At 50.8% G+C, this 16868-nt stretch overlaps 2 protein-coding genes across 2 annotated transcripts; both read left to right on the forward strand.

Annotated features, from left to right (window-relative positions):
- Positions 1–1907: 1907 nt before the first annotated feature.
- On the forward strand, positions 1908–11390 carry LOC109144970. The gene is made up of 2 exons (XM_019287401.2): positions 1908–2237; positions 7931–11390. The coding sequence occupies exon 2, from the start codon at positions 7941–7943 to the stop codon at positions 10563–10565; it is 2625 nt and encodes an 874-aa protein (XP_019142946.2). The 5' UTR covers positions 1908–2237; positions 7931–7940; the 3' UTR covers positions 10566–11390.
- LOC104690812 lies at positions 2231–4521 on the forward strand. Its single transcript, XM_019287402.1, has one exon. It carries the CDS (start codon positions 2537–2539, stop codon positions 4232–4234), a length of 1698 nt encoding a protein of 565 aa, XP_019142947.1. The 5' UTR covers positions 2231–2536; the 3' UTR covers positions 4235–4521.
- Positions 11391–16868: the final 5478 nt, after the last annotated feature.

Below are 16868 nucleotides of genomic sequence, written 5' to 3' on the forward strand. Positions count from 1 at the left end.
ACTGTGAGCTGAGCCCAACATCCCCAGCTGCTGCAATGGCTGTGTCCCTCTTTTCCCACTGCTGCTGTCACCTGGAGCAACTTCTGGCTTCCTGTGCAGGACAAGAATTTGTCCCAGAGGTGGCTTTTGCCATCATTACAACCTTGGATGTGGGGATGTTACACTGGGATGATTCCCACAGGACATTATAGCAGCTTTAGAGGAAGAAAAAGGAATATGTGCAGTGTAAAAGCATAATGTACTGGAACATGGATTAAATGTAATTTTTTTTGAAACTGCTGTTTATACACAGTGGAGCTGTTTACCAGTGGCCAAGCTGTTCTCAGGACTGGCTGTTGCTCCTAAGAGAAAACATTTTGGAGGAGGGATACCTTTGTCTGGCAGCATATCGCCGACAAAAATCAAAGCACTGTGCGAAGGTGCAGGAGACAGCTGCTGTTTATAACATCCCCACATTGTTTGGGGCTGATGTCCTGGGAAGAAAAAAGGGGAGGAAAGAAGACTGTAAGATGAACTTTTGTGTTCACACAAGCAAGATTTGTTGGTGACCTTGCTGGGGAACAGCAGCTCCTAATCACGAGTGTTTGGCTCACGGCTGAGCCATGCTGGGGGGAATCGCTAAATTTTGGTATATTTGTACTATTTGGCTGCACAGTTTCTAGGGGAATTTTATTCTTTTTCTGAAATTAAAGACAACTATCCCTGTTCCCAGCCCAGCCAACTCCCTATGAGCCCATCCTAGTGGGAAACAGCCCCTCCACTTTTTTCCAGCCTGCATCCTGCCCACCTCACCACACTGAGATTCACTTCTGGTGCTTTCACCAGCTTTTTTGCATTTTTTACTCTTTCTTTTCCCCTTGTGAGGAGTTTCCTACAGCAAGGTGTTTGTTTTGGGGGGCTGGAGCAAAGCATTGGGGTAGAAGAACAGGGTTTACAGCCAAGAAGCAGGACCTGGCTGGGGTTTCATCTCTGTTAAACTCCATGTTGCAGAGGAGGTAATTGCAGCTGGGCTGTAAATGCCAGGCTAGAGAAAACAGCCACCATAAAAACAGGGGAAAATTCATTCTCTCTGTGCTTTTGAGGCTAAAAAGACTGATTTTGGGGGTCAGGGAAGGCTACTCAGGCTCAAGCCTAGTCCAACACAGCCAGTACTGCAGTATGTAGAAATAAGGGCTGCTCTGGGGGCAAAGGGGTGCAGGATAGAAACTCCCCGGGGCTCAAGAAGCCATGTGTGAATATTTTTTTTCCTTTTTAATTTTTTAAAATGGTTTTATTCCAGTGGAGGGTTTAGCTTCTGGAGAATTTAATTGGAGGTAAAAGCAGTAATGAAAATGATAGCATTTTCACTTAGTAAGATGATTGGTACCCTTTTCTGAGTGTACAAAAAAAAAAAAAAACAACACAACAAGTGGGTCAAATTTTCTGAACTGCTCCAAGCTATAATGTGGTTTGTAGGGTGAGGCTGGGGGGGAGGGGGGGCCCCATCTGCTTTTGCAGGTGCAGATTTACATCTGTAATTCAGCTGATGCAATATCACGGTGGAGGCTCCTGACATGTCTTGGGTAACCCCAAGGTCCACGTCAGTGTATGATGAGCTGGGTTGTGGCATGGAAAAATGCTGCTTTTAAAGACCACATGCCAAAATGGATATAAAGGATGAATTGTGTGAATTTTCCTGCCATTTCATCCCTCCCTGGCAAACAGATCTGTGCTTTGGGGGTGGTTTGGCAGGACCGTGTTTGTTACAGGCGTCAGGTGCGAGCCCCATGGGTGATCTTCACCCAGACCCCAGGTGCTAATGGGGTGTGCAGTACATGAGGCGGCCTTGGGGGGATTTGGAAGGATGGACGATCAGAGGACAGGCTCCAGCTCTCCCTCTTCAGGACACTTGGTGCAAACAGAAGTTTAGTGTGAACCATGACTAATCCTGGACCTCCCCAAACAGATAAGGGGCAGTGCAGGTGCTGCAATGTGATCTCAGCTTCCCTAATCAGTGTTGAAGAGGATAAGGAAAGACAAGGAAAGTGTCCTTGGGAAGGCAGCACACGGAGGAGGAAAAGCTACCGAGGAAGTAAACACAGGTTTCATCAGCCCCAAACAACGACCTGCCATGGCTATAAAAATCACCGGGCTGAGACTTCGTGACCACCTTTACCTGAAAGGTGCCGGATCTGCTGGTCCTCTGCAGAGACTGTCTTCAAGCTCCTGAGACTGCCAGAACATTCAGCCAAGGATTGGTGAGATCTTATTATTGGGGTCCTACTCCGTCTCTCCTTTGCTTCACCCGCTCCCGCATCCCTTCCCCGTTCCCTCCCCGGGAGCCGGTGGCTTGCGGCAGCTGCCGGCTCGGCCGTGGCCTCCCCTTCCCACCTTCCTTCCTTTTCCCTTGTGCCCAGGTTCGGTATCCCCCCGGGGGGCTTTTTGGAGGGGCAGGTCGCGGGGCTGCAGCCTTGCTCTGTGGAGGGGTTGGCAGTACTGGTGTGTTATGGTAGTTTTGCTCTGAGACAGAGCTCTCTCAGATCTTGTCCCCTTCACTATGATGAGCGACATCGTTAGCAGTTGGAAGCTGGAGCAGTTTGTGCTCCAGAAGTGTCTCCCCCCAGTTTGGTCGCCAGGGTCCTTCCAGGGGCCAGATGCGTACCAGCAGCTGTGCCAGCAGTGGGAGAGCTGGTCGGAGGAGAACAAAAAGCCCAAACCCACAAATAAGTGTAAGAAGCGAGCGGCTTTGCAGGGTTTGCTAATGGTAGGCAGGGAGTTGTCCAGATTGCTGAAGGAGGCTCTTGAGAATGTGCAGACCTTGGAGCAGGCCAAGCAGGAGCTCAAAGTGCAGGTGGACAACCTGCAAGCAGAGGTGCAGGGTTTGTGCGGGGACTCTCTGCGGAGTGCGGTGGAGATCACCCGGCTGGAAAGCAAGCTGGGCTATGAGAAGCTGAAAACGGAGGAGCTGAAGAAGGAGGTTGGCAAGTGGATCGGGGAGACCCACGATGCGCAGAGCGCGGTGCGGGCCGTCCTGCAGGACGTCCAGAGGGATCGGGGCACTGGCCCTGATCATAAGGTATGCCATGCCAAGATCCAGGAGCTGGAGGCAGAGCTGGGGGTGTCAAGGGGCATTGTGGCTGCCATCAAAGGCAAGAGGACCCCAATTGGGAATGGTGAGGGGGAGGACTCCCTGGACCCGCACCCACCCCACTATGATTATGAGGATGATGTGTGGGGTGCTAACAGCCCCACCAGGCCGTCCCCCTATGCTCCTCTGCGGGAGGAGGTGTGCCAGCTGCAAGTAGGGGAGGTAGAGGCTTCCAAAGATAAAAAGGCCCCCCACGATGAGCCAGTCAGCCACGCCCCACTCCAACCCATAGACACCAACAGGACTGTGCTCTGTTTTACCCCTGAGCAGCTCAAGACGGTGGGGAAGATGCTGGGGCCATTGACAAAGGAGACAGCAATTAACTGGCTGTCCAGGGTCCAGCGTCTGCCCAAGTGCCAGAGTGGCAACTTTGTGAGTGACCTGATAGACATTGTGAGAAAGTGCATGAAACCAGATGATTTTGCAGCACTGCCGGGGGATGTGCAGATGGGCAATGTACAGGATATTGGGGACGTCCAGCTGGCCGTGCTGAAGGTGTTCTTCCCAGAGGTCAACCCCTTAGTGCTGTTCCACCAGGAGAAGCAAAACCCTGAGGAGAGGCCCGATGCCTATGTTAACCGTAAAAAGATGCTCTACCAGATAGCTGGGCTGCCAGGCTCAAAGGAGTCCCCCCTCGATTTTGACAGGCCTGAATTCAAGGAGCCACTGGTGGTGGGGCTAACACCCCCACTGCGGGTGATTGCTGGTGGGGATGCAGCCAAAAGGCCTCTGTTGGAGCTGGAGCAGATCCTGACCCAGAATTTTGAGCTGCAAAAGCAGGCATTCCCAGGGTACATGCTGGGGGGGAAGAAAGGGAAAACATCAGCCATGTCTTTCCAAAATGCAGGGATGAGAAAAATGCAAGGAGACAACCGAAAAGATCCTGATGGTAAGGGGGGGTTGGGGAAGGAGAACCAGCAAGGGCTGAGGTTTCAGAAGCCCAACCCCTGGCGGGCTGAGCTGAGGAAGCGCTTGATAAAATACGAGAAACAGGAGGACATTGATGGCTTGCCGGATGGGGAGCTCTTCCAAAAACTGGTCCTGCATGAGGCCAAAAAGCACAGCAGCTCCCACCCGATTGACCCGGGGTCTATGGCTCAGCAATAGGGCTGCCAGGCACCCACATCGCCCCTTTTTGTGGCACCGATTAAGACCGATTTTTGGGGGCGCCTGATAGTTGATACAACTATTGGAGGAGGGGTGCTTGGACAAGTGATGTTAATTGATACTGGTGCCTCTTATTCAATTCTGGATATGGCCCCCAGCAGAGCCGGGATCTTTCAAACCTCTGAAATTATTGAACTGACAGGGCCAAATGGCCAGAAATCCTCAGTGCCATTCACAGGGCCCATACCCTTTGAAATTGGGGCTGCCAAAGGGTCTGAAAAATTTGGTAAAATGGAAATGAAAGGAAAGCCAGGAATTTTAGCCATCTCTGCACTGACAAAGATGCAGGTGGTGGTGGACCTGGCAAACCAAGCATTGTTACGCTGCCCACAAATTGATTTGCCTGTCATCCCAGCAAGCCACAGGGTAATGTCAGTGAAAGCCCCTGAGATCCTGGTCCACCCTGAGTGGGAGCCCCGAGTGAAACGGGTCACAGAGCAGTTCCCCCAGGTCTGGGCAAGGAGCAAGCTGGACTGTGGGCAGATTGATGCTGTTGTGGCAATCAAAGGGCCGGATCCGCCTCCTCAGCTTCAGCCGTGGTACCCGGCTGAGGCTGAGGACAGCTTGTGGGACACAGTCAAAACCTTGCTGGACAAGGGCGTGCTGGTGGAGCAGCAGAGCATCAGCAACTCCCCGGTGTGGCCCCTGAGGAAAGCTGATGGGAAAATGTGGAAGCTGACGGTTGATTTCAGCATCCTGAACCAAGTCACCCCAATGCAGACCTCCACAGTGGTCAAGTATCCCAACATCTTGGCAGCCATCTCCCGGGGGTCCGAGTGGTTCTCAGTGCTGAACCTGACCAGCCCATCATTTGCCATCCCCTTGCACCCCGAGTCCTGGCACAAATTTGCTTTCACAATTCGAGGACGGCAATTTGCTTTCACCAGAGTCCCTCCGGGTTTCCACAATGCCCCTGCCATCTGCCATGCCCACGTGGTGAGGATGTGGGAGCAGCTCAGCCACCGGGAGAGCGTGCTGTCCTGTGCTGGTGATGTCCTCATCCACACCCATACAAAGGAGAAAAACCTGGAGGTGCTAGCAGAGGTGCTGGGGGCTGTCCAGAAGACAGGCTTCAGGATCAGCCCCACAAAGGCCCAGCTGTGCTGGAAGGAGGTCTCCTTTGTGGGGGTGACCCTGGGGGAGGAAGGGCGCTCACTGGAAAAGCAGAGGGTTGAGCTAATACAGAAGATGTCAGCACCATCTGATGTCTCCACTCTGAGGTCCTTCCTGGCTCTCCTGAGGTTGTGCCGTGAGTTCATTGAGGGCTATGCAGAGAAAGCAGCCCCCCTTTGCCACCTCCTGAAAAAGAACACCCCCTGGGAATGGGGGCCAGAGCAGGACGAGGCAGTGAAGACCTTAAAGGAGAGTGTGGCACAAGCCCCCATGCTGGCACATCCTCTGGGGGACAGACCCTATGTTCTGCAGCTGGCCAGCACGGGGAGGGGGCTGCAGGCCACCCTGGGCCAGCAGCACAGTGCCAACCTGCTCCCTGTTGCCCACGCCTCGCGTCTGCTGACGCCAGTTGAGCAACAATTCAGTGACTATGAGAGGGAGGTTTTAACCTTAACCTGGGCCCTGCAGCACTGGGAGTACCTGGTGGGGTCAGCCCCAGTGCTGTTGAGGACCTCCTGCACCCCGGTGAGGTACCTCTTGTTGGGAAAGGGGGATGAAGGTCCCCTGCGCTGCCCCAGGATGGCCAACTGGGCGTTGGCATTGACCAACAAGGAGGTCCCCAGGGACCCCTCACCTGGTGTCTACAGGGTGGTAATCAGTGGAGAGAGGGATGGGGAGGAGCAGGGAGTCTCCCTTACTGACCCCAAGCCGGGGCGGGCACCCCTGTTTGAGAGCAGCCTCAGCCTGGAGGAGGCCAAGGAGAGAGGCTACGTTGTGTGGTTCGTAGATGGGTCCAACTACCACGAGGAAGGGGTGCCCTACACGGGCTATGCTGCTGTCAACCGGGGCACCGGGGAGGTGGTGAAGGGGAAGTGCCTGCCGCACTCCATCCAGGCTGCCGAGCTGGTGGCCGTGATGGCTGCCCTGGAAAACACGCCGGCAGACCAGCCGCTGGCCATATTTTCAGACTCGGGTTGGGTGGTGCGTGTGGCGCTGGAGTGGCTGCCCCTCTGGAGGGAGAGGGACATGCAGTCTGCTGATGGCAAGCCCGTCACCTACGCCAAAAAGCTGCTGTACCTTGCCAGGCTGGCAGAGCAGAGGGCGTGCCCAGCCCAGATCATTAAGGTCAAGGCCCACAAGAAGGGAACAGAGGAAGCCAAGTGGAACAAGGAGGCAGATGCCAAAGCCAAGCTAGGTGCAAAGGAAGGGCTGATGTGGAAGGCCAGCAAGAATGAGAATGGCCCAGTGTTGGTGGCTCCCAGCAGGCAGTGGGAGAGTGTGGATCTGGTGGGCTTGCAGGCACAGGACCCCAGGCTCTGGGAGTTAGCACGGGGCGGGGAGTACAAAGGATGCAAGGTGTGGAAGGATGTCTCGGGGCTGCTCCTGGCGCGGAGGGAGGGGGCGGATTTCCCAGTCTGGGTGGTGCCTGAACTGGTCCGGACAGAGCTGGTGGCCCTGGCTCACGAGCAGGGGCATCTGGGGACAGACAAGACCATGGTGAGGCTGCAGGGCGCTGGGTGGTGGCCCGAAATGAGAGAGGATGTGGAGAAGTATGTCAGCAACTGCCTGACGTGTGCAGCCAACAATCCTGATGCCAAAACAGCCAAAGCTGTCCTGAGCCACCAGAGGGTTTCTGGGCCATGGAGCAAGTTGCATATGGAGTTTATTGGCCCTCTGCCCCAAACAGCCCAAGGCAACAAGTACTGCCTAGTGGTCAGTGATAACTTCACCAAGTGGGTGGAAGCATTCCCAGCTAGAAACAACACACCCAGTGCAACCGCAAAGATCCTAGTAGAGCACATCTTCTCACGGTGGGGCATCCCAAAGGAGATCCACTCAGACCATGGCCAACACTTCATCGGGGAAGTCACAAAAGGGGTGTGCAAGGCCCTGGGAATCAAGCAAAAGCTTCACATCATGGGACATTTCCAGAAGCCCAACTCAGCAGAGGGTCCCAACCAACCACTGAAGACAGCACTGAGGAAGCTCATGAGCCAGCAAAGGAAAGACTGGGATCATAAGCTCCCACTGACCTTGCTGGCATTACGGGGTGCCCTGGCATCTCAAACACCTCCCCCGAAATTTCATCCTGCAAGAGACCCGAAGATTCTGGAACACTGGTGGCAAGGAGGGGAGCCCCCGGATGAAATGCAGCCCCGTGTGCTGATGGACAGGTGGGTCCAGGACATGCTGAGGACGGTGTCAGCCACCTATCACCAACTCGCCTCAGTGCAGGAGACCAACATCCCCAAGATGGTTAAGCAGCTGGGAGTGCTACTGCACCCCGTGGAGTGGAACACGGGGGACCTGGTAATATACCGAAGGGTTAGTGAGAAGAACCAGGAGCTGGAGCCCCAGTGGATGGGGCCTGTTAGGGTTGTGAACAAGGCCAGCCCCTCTGTGTACCAGGTAGAAATCAGAAAGGGGGCAAAAAGGGAGGAAAAATGGTTCCATTCTTCACAGTTAAAAGCATGGAAGGGAAACTAACGGGGCTGGAGAGCCCGCCTTGCTTATGTTTTGCAGATAAAGGAAAATGGAAGACGATTGTGACCAGCGGGAAGGGCGAACTTCGTGGCATCACCAGCCCTGTTTGTGCTGCGGGGAAAATGCTTTCAAATTTGTGATTGCAGGATTTACTTTGCTTTCTGGTATGTGCATAGTGCTGAGCACCCAATGTGTCCAACCAACTCATCAGCACCTTGGACAAAATGTCATTCATTCTCACTTAGAAAAGCACCTTGACACACAGGCCACAGCCCAGCACAGGGTTAGGAGGCACACAAAAATTGGGACTGATTGGCCCTGGTCCCAAGCTTACGTAAAACATACGGGAATCATGGGATTAAATTCTAACAAAGGCTTAAATTTGTCAACAGTGGTCATGCATGGGGCAGAGGTGTACTTGGAAAATGAGTGGGGCTGGGATAGCACAAACAGACTTCCACAGCTGCTGGGGAAAGTGGGACAGCAAATAAAGGTGGGGTGCAGGGTGATTAATGGATCCACTCACCAGCGAGTAAATCAAATCTCTGTCACTGAAGTAAAAACTAAGAAGAATCAGAAAAAGATCTGTGCTGTGGAAAAATTTGACTGCTGGTACAATTTTACTTTGGTCCAGCCAGTCTTTGTGGTCTGCCTGTGGGCACACAATAGCATGGGGCTGTCCTTTAAATTCAAGATCAGCACCACAGCACCCTCCTTTGCTGCCATTAAGATCTCAAAGTGCCATTTTTTGGCGTGGCATGCAGCCCCTTATGTTGAAATTGGCAGCCAGGTAAAATTGGAAATTAAATACTCCCAAGAAGGTGTAACTGACCCAATGCAAATTGATGGCACCACCGTGACTGTCACAACCCCTAATGGCCACAAGAGGATCATTCCATTGAGTTGTCTCCGTGAGAGCAAAACACTTGATAGATCTGAATTAGATGCGGAGGCTTCATGGTATAATCAGGATTATGGACGCTGCCCACACCTGATCATAACCCTCCAGGTGTGGTGTCGAGGAAACCTGAGCGTAGAAATGTCCCCTGAGCTTGGAGGAAAGTGGTGGATAGGAGGCCCTGAAGGATTTAAAAAAGAATTTGCCATCATTGCTGTCTTGCCCCCTTTTGTTTCCAAAATAGGTCCTTATGTAGTGAAGCAAAATCACATCCAGGAGCTCCTGACAGGGCCTGTCCGGTCACTAAAGAAGGTGGTGCTGTCTCTGTCCACTGTTAATATTTCCTCTGTCAGACCACACTGTGCCCCCTTCCTGTCTACTCTCCACACTGGCTGGCTGGCATGGCTCCCCAGCCGCTCCATGCAGGGCACCCGGGCCAGGAGAGACCTGCTGGCCACAGCGCTGGGAGGAGGAGGTGCCGGGCTGGGAGTCCTCAACAGTATGAATGCTGAGGTCTTGGCAAACAAGCTGGAGACTGTCACCTCAGGTGTGCAGGGCCTCCTCAAGCCCCTGAATTCATCCCTGTCCAGCCTAGGGATGGGGCAGTGGCTTGTGTCAGAGGTGCTGCCCACCTGGGAACAAATAAGTGAGAAAGACCATCAGGTGCTGTTGCGAGCCCTGGGCATCGAACAAAGTAATGTCTCTCTTGCTCTTAGCTGCATCCAGGCCCAGATGTGGGTGCAGAGTGTCATTGCAGGTATCCTGAGAGACGGTGACAACGGCGTCCTGCCCACCGAGATCCGAAAGATCGTGTGGGACGCAGCCACAGAGAAGGAGCGGCAGCTCCAAGCCTGGTGGAGGCTTGTCAACTTCACCCACGACCAGGCCCTTAACACAGTCATTGCCCACGTCCTCACTGTGGCGGAGGCTCGCATCGAAAAGGTCTACCCCATCGTGGCCCTGGGGGTAAACACAAACGGGTCCGTGGTCTACCCCCTGGACCACCGCATGTGGGCCAGGGTGTCTGACGGGAAGTGGCAGACGGTAGATTTGGAAGCCTGCATTTTGGAGAGGGGGCTGGGATTCATATGTGAAGATGATGCCCTTAAGGCGAGTGATGTGTGCTTTGACACCAAAGAAGGGGTGTGTCACTTTGAGATCAACCCCCGGAGCAGTAACAAAACCGTGTTAGTGTATGTAGGGAAAGGCTGTGTGTGCTTCAGAACGACATGTAAATATGTGCAAATTAATGAAGCTTATAACCAGACCGTGTTTAACAACTCAAATATGTGTGCTTGCAATGTAGCTACTATTAGAGGCTGTGATTTTGTGTATAAACCACCTGTGTTTACCAGCCAGTTGCTAATTAGAAACTATACCCTGTATCGTAGTATAACCCCAACCCCCATTGGTATGGATTTATCACTTGTAAAAGAAATGTTAGAGCATGCAAATTTACAGCAGCTGCTAGAAAATGCCAAGGCTGAAGCTAAAAAGATCCTAATAACCGTTCACCATGATGGCAAAGTTATAAAACAGGTAATGGAACGAATTAAGAGGGTGGGAGAACACCACTGGTGGGAAGTTTTTTTTGGCTGGTCCCCCACGGCCACTGGCATTTTCAACGCGCTGCTGCACCCCGTTGTAGTTATACTGCTAATGCAAATCTGTGTGTGCTTTGCCATGGTAGCCACTTGCTACTGGATGAGGCAAGTGAAGCTCTGCATTGACAACCAGGTGAAAGGACTGGAGCTGGCCAAGCGCCTCCTGCCATAGTCAAGGGCAAGACTGGGTTGGCCTCTGTGTTTGCCACCAAGAAGATCTTTTGGCTCCGCTGTTGGCTGCAACCCAGTAGGCGTTGAGCGGTGGGGACACACGCCATACCAGACCTTGATGAGAGGGATGGCCTTCTCTGTTACCAGAGGGCCATCCAGGAGGGGAGGACAGGCCAAGCAGCCTGCAGGTGGCATGAGTCACAGAATGGTTGAGGTTGGAAGGGACCTCTTGAGCAGTTTCATTTAGTCCAAACCCACCTGCTCAAGTGGGGTCAGCTAGAGCATTGCCCAGTACTGTGTTCAGCTGGGCTTTGACCATCTCCACAGATGGAGACTTCACAACCTCTCTGGGCAAACCTGTTTCATTGTTTGATCACCCTCATCGTAAAGAAGCAAAAGTTAGCATAAGTAACTTGTTTTTGAATCTCCCATCCCTAAATGCTAATGTTAAGAAGCTGCTCTTGTGTGATTTAAGAGTCCTTAAGCCAAGGAGATGGGGGTAAGGAAAGCCAAGGACAGTGTCTTTGGAAAGAAACACCCAAACTTGGAAAAGCACCCATTGAAGACAGCACGGGTGTGAACAGCCTCAAAGACTTGAGGAAAGATGGTAAAAGATGAACAGAACAGAAGACCCTGAAATCACCGTGGACTTTAAGGAGCTGAATCCACATGGACCTTTGCAGCACCACTTCCAGGTTCCCAAGACTCCCAGCACGTCTGGCCAGCGGATTGGTGAGATCTTGTTCTCGGAGCCTGGACATCACTGCTTTGCTTTGCTTCTCTTAGTTGTGCACGTACTCAATAAACCTGTCTGTTAGAGAATGGGCCTCGATGTTCAATCCCCGCCTCTCTCTCTACCCAGGCTTGTAGCTTTGGCTACACTGGTAAAGTGAAATCCTGGTAAAAAGGAAAGATGTGGTGGTTTTTTCTCTTTTATAGGCCCAGATCCCTCACTTGCTTTTTGTCTGCAGCATGTTCACACAAACACAAAGATTTCTGCCTTGGGCTGCAGAATGGAGCTCTGAGCTGGTGCACAAACCCATTCGCCTCTCTCACTCTGCCTCTCCCCACCTGCATATCTCCCCTGCCTCTGAATACAGAAAGAGCCTCAAAATACACATAAGGGGTCTCAAATAATTTTAAAACATTGTCAGTTTCAAAAACTAGATGAAACACCTCATTTCCAGCCCATGTTCAATTTCATCTCAGATGTGCTGCACTCTCTGAGAATGGGGCAGGGGGTGGGGGTTACACAGACAAAAAGCCCTTTGCAATTCAGGTTGAAATAGATAGATAAAGTCCTTTAACCTATCAGAAACTGAGTAAAAATGGAGAAATTAATTTAAAACTCACTTTTCACAATCACCAGGCTGAGAAGTGCAAAGAACTGTCGTGTTGCTGCAGCACAGGTGCTTTAAAGAAATGCAAAACTTTGATAAAGACACTTCATCTTAAAAATACACATTATAACTGAGCTCATGAAAATATAAATAAACAAATCATGATCAAACCCACAGAAAACCATTATTCCCTTGCTAAGAACCACAAATACACCCCCTTCACCCTTGGGATGGGAGGTTGAACTCTCCCTCCAGCCCTCCCACCTGGCTGGGAAAGGCCTAGTACCTGGTGCTGCTCCCTTCAGTTTCCCCATCGCAAAGCCTCACAGAAAACACATGATTATTTTGCTTAAAGCACCTTTCTTACTTGCTAGCAGCTCACATGTTTCACGAGAACTAATTTGTCAGTGAATATTACGCTTTTATACAAAGCTTTTACCCCTTAAACCTGTTTTGGGACTCTGTAGCAGAGAAAGAAACCACAGAATATTCACATTATCCACTCTTCAGTCCCAACTATGCACCGTGAGTGTGGCCCAGTAGGGATTAGCCCTGGGATGATGGTATAGCCATAGGGAAAGGGGTTCCTACACCTACACACAGGTTTTAGCTGAGCACAGACCCCTGCACGTGCGTCCTCTGCAGCTGCACCGAGCTGCTCCCTCTGCACAGTTGGCTCGCATGTACATGTGGGTTTGGAAAGTTTACAAAACCATGAATTTCCCCCCCTTTACTGTCATTTGTTTATCACCACAATCCAGGGAGGGCTGTTTTCACAGTAGCAGCTCTATTGCTGTGGCTGTGACACACTTGGGGTTGCAGCTTAGGAGCAGGACCTCAGGGTTTGTCCGCTTTTCCAGCAGTTTCAGTAGATCCCAGAAAAGACTCTGCCCAAACTTGCCTGCTCTTCTGAGTCAAATGGATAACACAACTGGATTTATTCCCTGGTTTATTTATTTATTATTTTGTCCCTATCCTCTCTGCTTTGGGAAAGAGGGGACTCTGTGCAGTACATGCAAGCTGTGGCCTGTGGAAGCCCCCAACCCGTCCACTATGCTCTGGTTTCCCTCAGCTCCAACTAGGCAGATCAGAGGCAGTTTTCAGCTCTAGCCCAGCCTGGCTGCCTCTGCTTCAGGCTGTGAGCAGGTCACTAGGCCCACTGACCTGGCCCCATGGCAGTAATTCAGATTAAGTTCTGAAAAATAAGGGTTAAGGTGCTATTGAGAAGCAGTTTTTACTCAACCTGAACAAGTGATGTACAAAGAACCCTTAGTGGAACTCCAGACCTGCTGGGGTCCTCTGAAGAGTCTAAAAAACGCTCATAAGGGGCAGAAAAGTACCAAACACATAATTTAACCCAAGGTAAGTGCTGATCTCTGGATATATCTCACAAGACCGCAGAGATACTTCTCTTTTTTCTCCTGTGTACTTGGCCTGATGGATATTTGCTGCTGCTGCAGAGGATCCTGCTGGTTTTGGAAGGTGCCCTGCAGTCACCCAGAGGTACCACAGCAGGTCCTCACTCCATTTGAGCAGACATGGAGTCTCCATCTCCTCCAAAGCACAGGTGAGTGGCTGTGTGGAGATACCTGATCATGGCTGCACAGGGTCACTTCCAGAGTCAGCCCTGGGGTAAGGACCTAACAGCTACTCCGAACCTAAACATCCCACATGGGCTCAAGTCAAATGGAGAAGGAATTTGCACTTGGGTCTTTCCCTGGCTAGGCTTGTACCTGAGTGTGTTGCTCAGAAAAAGCTCAGACTTTGATTTCCCATCCCCAAAGAGATTAACAGCATTGTATGTTCACAAAATCGTTCAACAGAGCTTGGAGCTTTTAGCAGGGTTCTGCCTCTGAAGCTCTAAAGACCATCAAGGTTCATTTCATACCTCTCTGGGCAGGGCCAGCTGGGCAGATTCCTCTGTCAGAGCTGCCTCTCAAATCCATCATCAGCATTTTGACAAAAGTCACTCTCCAGTGTAAACTTTGTTTTTAGACTCAAGGCTTGGCCATGGCTCTTCTTTTTCTAGTCTTTCCTCCTCTCTCTTCCCTCTTTCCCATGCCCAGCTTTTGCCCCTTCCTGCACCAGGTGCTTTCCACCTTCCTTAACACCAGTTTTCTTGCTTCTTGAAAGTGACTGTCACTCCAGATCATCCTTCAGGAGGGAGAAAGCAGGGACAGCGATAAAAGTGCAGTGATATAACCTGGCTGATCACAATTTGTTACATATGGGCATGATGGAAGAAATGAGCTTTAGGCAGAGGAATGAGGAAGAGCATCAGGACTGAGAGGCACAATGAGGAGAATTGGTTTGAGAGCTAAAGTGCTGGGTAGCTCATCTGGGATGTGGGACAGATTCTGGTTTGTGTTGATTTTTTTCTCTTTCATAGAGTCTCAGAGAAATTCTGTGATGTGCCAGCACTCAGCATGAAGGGAGATGCTTGATTTATTCCTCACAACAACCTCAGGAAGTGATCAGATATGTATCAGCCTGGCTGAGAAGGGTCATGAATAACTCAGCAGGGAGTCAGTTTACTCTTAGGAACGGTGAAATGACTGAAGATGTATCCTGCAGAGGAAATTCTTGAGGGTTTACACATCTTCTTAAAAATAAAACATAATTGAAACAAATCCCAATTTTGAGAGATATCTCTCGTTAGTGTGACTGTTGAATTTGGCAAGGCTAACACAAAACTGTAATTAAGAATTAGGCCTTCTACAGAATGGGACAATCAAAATGCCCTTGTTCCTCCAGCTGCTTTCAACATCTTCACCAGTGGATGGGAGTCACAGTCACCTGGAAAGAGAATAGAAAGACATGAAATTATTTGGAAAAGCGCAGGCTAGAAGATAAAGGGAAAAATATCCCTCTCAAAAACCCTTGTGTTATCCTTGCTCTTCATGAGCAAATGTTGCAGTAAGGCTACGAAGGTGCCTGCTTGCCTATGTTTGCCTAAGCAAATGTATCAGAATGTCTATAAAACACTGCCAAAACAAAAAAGAAAGAAACAAAGGTTCATTTGTTTTAACAGCACGCCCACTAATGAACAAGAAAGCATCACCACAACAGCAGTGGTATGTGTGTCCTCACTTCCTTCACGCTTGCAGAACCCTTGTTGGTAATCTTAACCCAGTTAGCTGCCAGAGCAGTAAAATCATAATGAAAGGTGATGTAGCTGCGAGATGAGCATTGGAGAGCGGATGAGGCCACACAGCGAGGTAGAGGTGGACACCAGCTAGGGAGGGCTGTCTCAGCCTCCTTTCCTTCTGCAGCTGGTGCTTCTCGCTGCTTCGAGCACAGAGTGGAGAGATGAAAGGCAGGCTGTGCACGGGTGTGCATCCCCCTGCTTGCAGCTGCAGGGCAGGCAGAGGGTGGCTCTGCTCGGGCTGGGTGACAAAACACCTCCACCGCAGGCACAGCGCCGGGGTCGGCAGCCGGCACCCCCGAACGTGTGCGGTCGATTTCTTCACTTGTTGAGCTAGAAAAAAAAAAAGAGGAGAATAAAAAGAGCTGTAAACAAACCAAAAGGCAGGCAGTGAAGCAGCTGGCATCACCTTCTTCATCTGATTTGAGTGGGATTTTCCTGAAAGCAGAGCCACTTCCATAAAATCCCCTCATTTTAAGGGCAATTCTAAGGAAATGAGTCTATCTCCTTGTTTAGGCTGAGAGTACAGACACTCTCAGAGAATGACATGGAATAACTGAGCAGGGAAGAGACATGCATCCTGAGAGTTTTCAAAAAATATCACAGAAGAGTAAGTGCTTGAACAGACACAAATGCCAGCAATGCCAGCTGCTGGCCATTCACAGAGGGTGCCAAAATCCAGACTTTATTTAAATCTGATGGGATCTGATGCTGTTTTGCAGGATACAACTCTGCTATCATGAGTTGATTTCACCTCAGCTTCCCAGGTATCCTCCTCCACCCTGAACATGACAGTGTGGAGCAGAGAAGGAGCTCCTGTGTGAAGAAACTGCTGATGCACACTCCAATTTGAGCACTACACACAATACAGGTGAAAAAAAGTGCCTTCCCAAGGGGCCCAGAGGTCTCTGCATCATGGGCACCACTGACATGGTGCCCAGATCACTGACATGAGCTACTGGGCCCAGGGACCTCTGTGCCTGCACAGATGTTGCTGCTGAAGGCGAGCCCAGGTGCTGCCTGAGAAAAACCTATGAGAGCCAAGTGCATCCAACACGGTGCCCCGATGTGGACTTGCACCACCAAAACTTCTCTTGGCCTCTAAGAAGTGGGCAAAAGAGCCAAATCTTGCAGCTGCTGAGAAGTCTCACATTTCAGTGGTCACACACCACTTTGCCCAGACTGAGTGACTCCCTTGTCCAGACAGAAATGCAGTTTCCTGGCATTGCGGCGACATGGGGAGTGCAAGGCAAGAGAGGGAGCATTGCTGGGGTGAAGGTGAGCAAGGCAGAGTGATTTGTTATATTTTTTTAGGCACAGCAGTTGGCTATGCCCCCAGCATAAGAAGGATGTGGACCTGCTGGAGTGAGTCCAGAGGAGGCCAGGAAGATGCTCAGAGGGCTGGAGCACCTCTGCTCTGGAGAGAGCTGGGGTTGTTCAGCCTGGAGAAGAGAAGGCTCTAGGGAGACCTTCTAGCACCTTCCATCACCTAAAGAAGCTACACATGTAGACTGATATAATGTAGTTACAAAAGAAACATTTTGAGGGCAAACTTTGCTATATGCAAGAGGTATCACAGCCAGTGTATTTCTCACACACCATGGTATTATTGATAACTGTGGTTCAGTCTGTGGAGCTTGAATTCATAATGCAGATGGTTTGGAAACTTCTAGCACTTAGCTTTGGGGGAAACGACTTCATTTCAACTGTTTTTTAAGTTAGTGCTCAGAACACTGCTGGGAACTGTTTCATTCTTAATTCTAAGAAATCCTACTTTACTTTAAAGGTCGGATCTTTTAAATTTCCCCTCTCCTGTACA

This window comes from Corvus cornix, chromosome 4 (genome assembly GCF_000738735.6).
Source record: "Corvus cornix cornix isolate S_Up_H32 chromosome 4, ASM73873v5, whole genome shotgun sequence".
Classification (NCBI taxonomy): domain Eukaryota; kingdom Metazoa; phylum Chordata; class Aves; order Passeriformes; family Corvidae; genus Corvus; species Corvus cornix.

Excerpts from the sequence above, each read along its gene's own strand:
- LOC104690812 (XM_019287402.1), top strand. The coding sequence starts at position 2,537 with ATGATGAGCGACATCGTTAGCAGTTGGAAGCTGGAGCAGTTTGTGCTC.
- LOC109144970 (XM_019287401.2), top strand. The coding sequence starts at position 7,941 with ATGGAAGACGATTGTGACCAGCGGGAAGGGCGAACTTCGTGGCATCAC.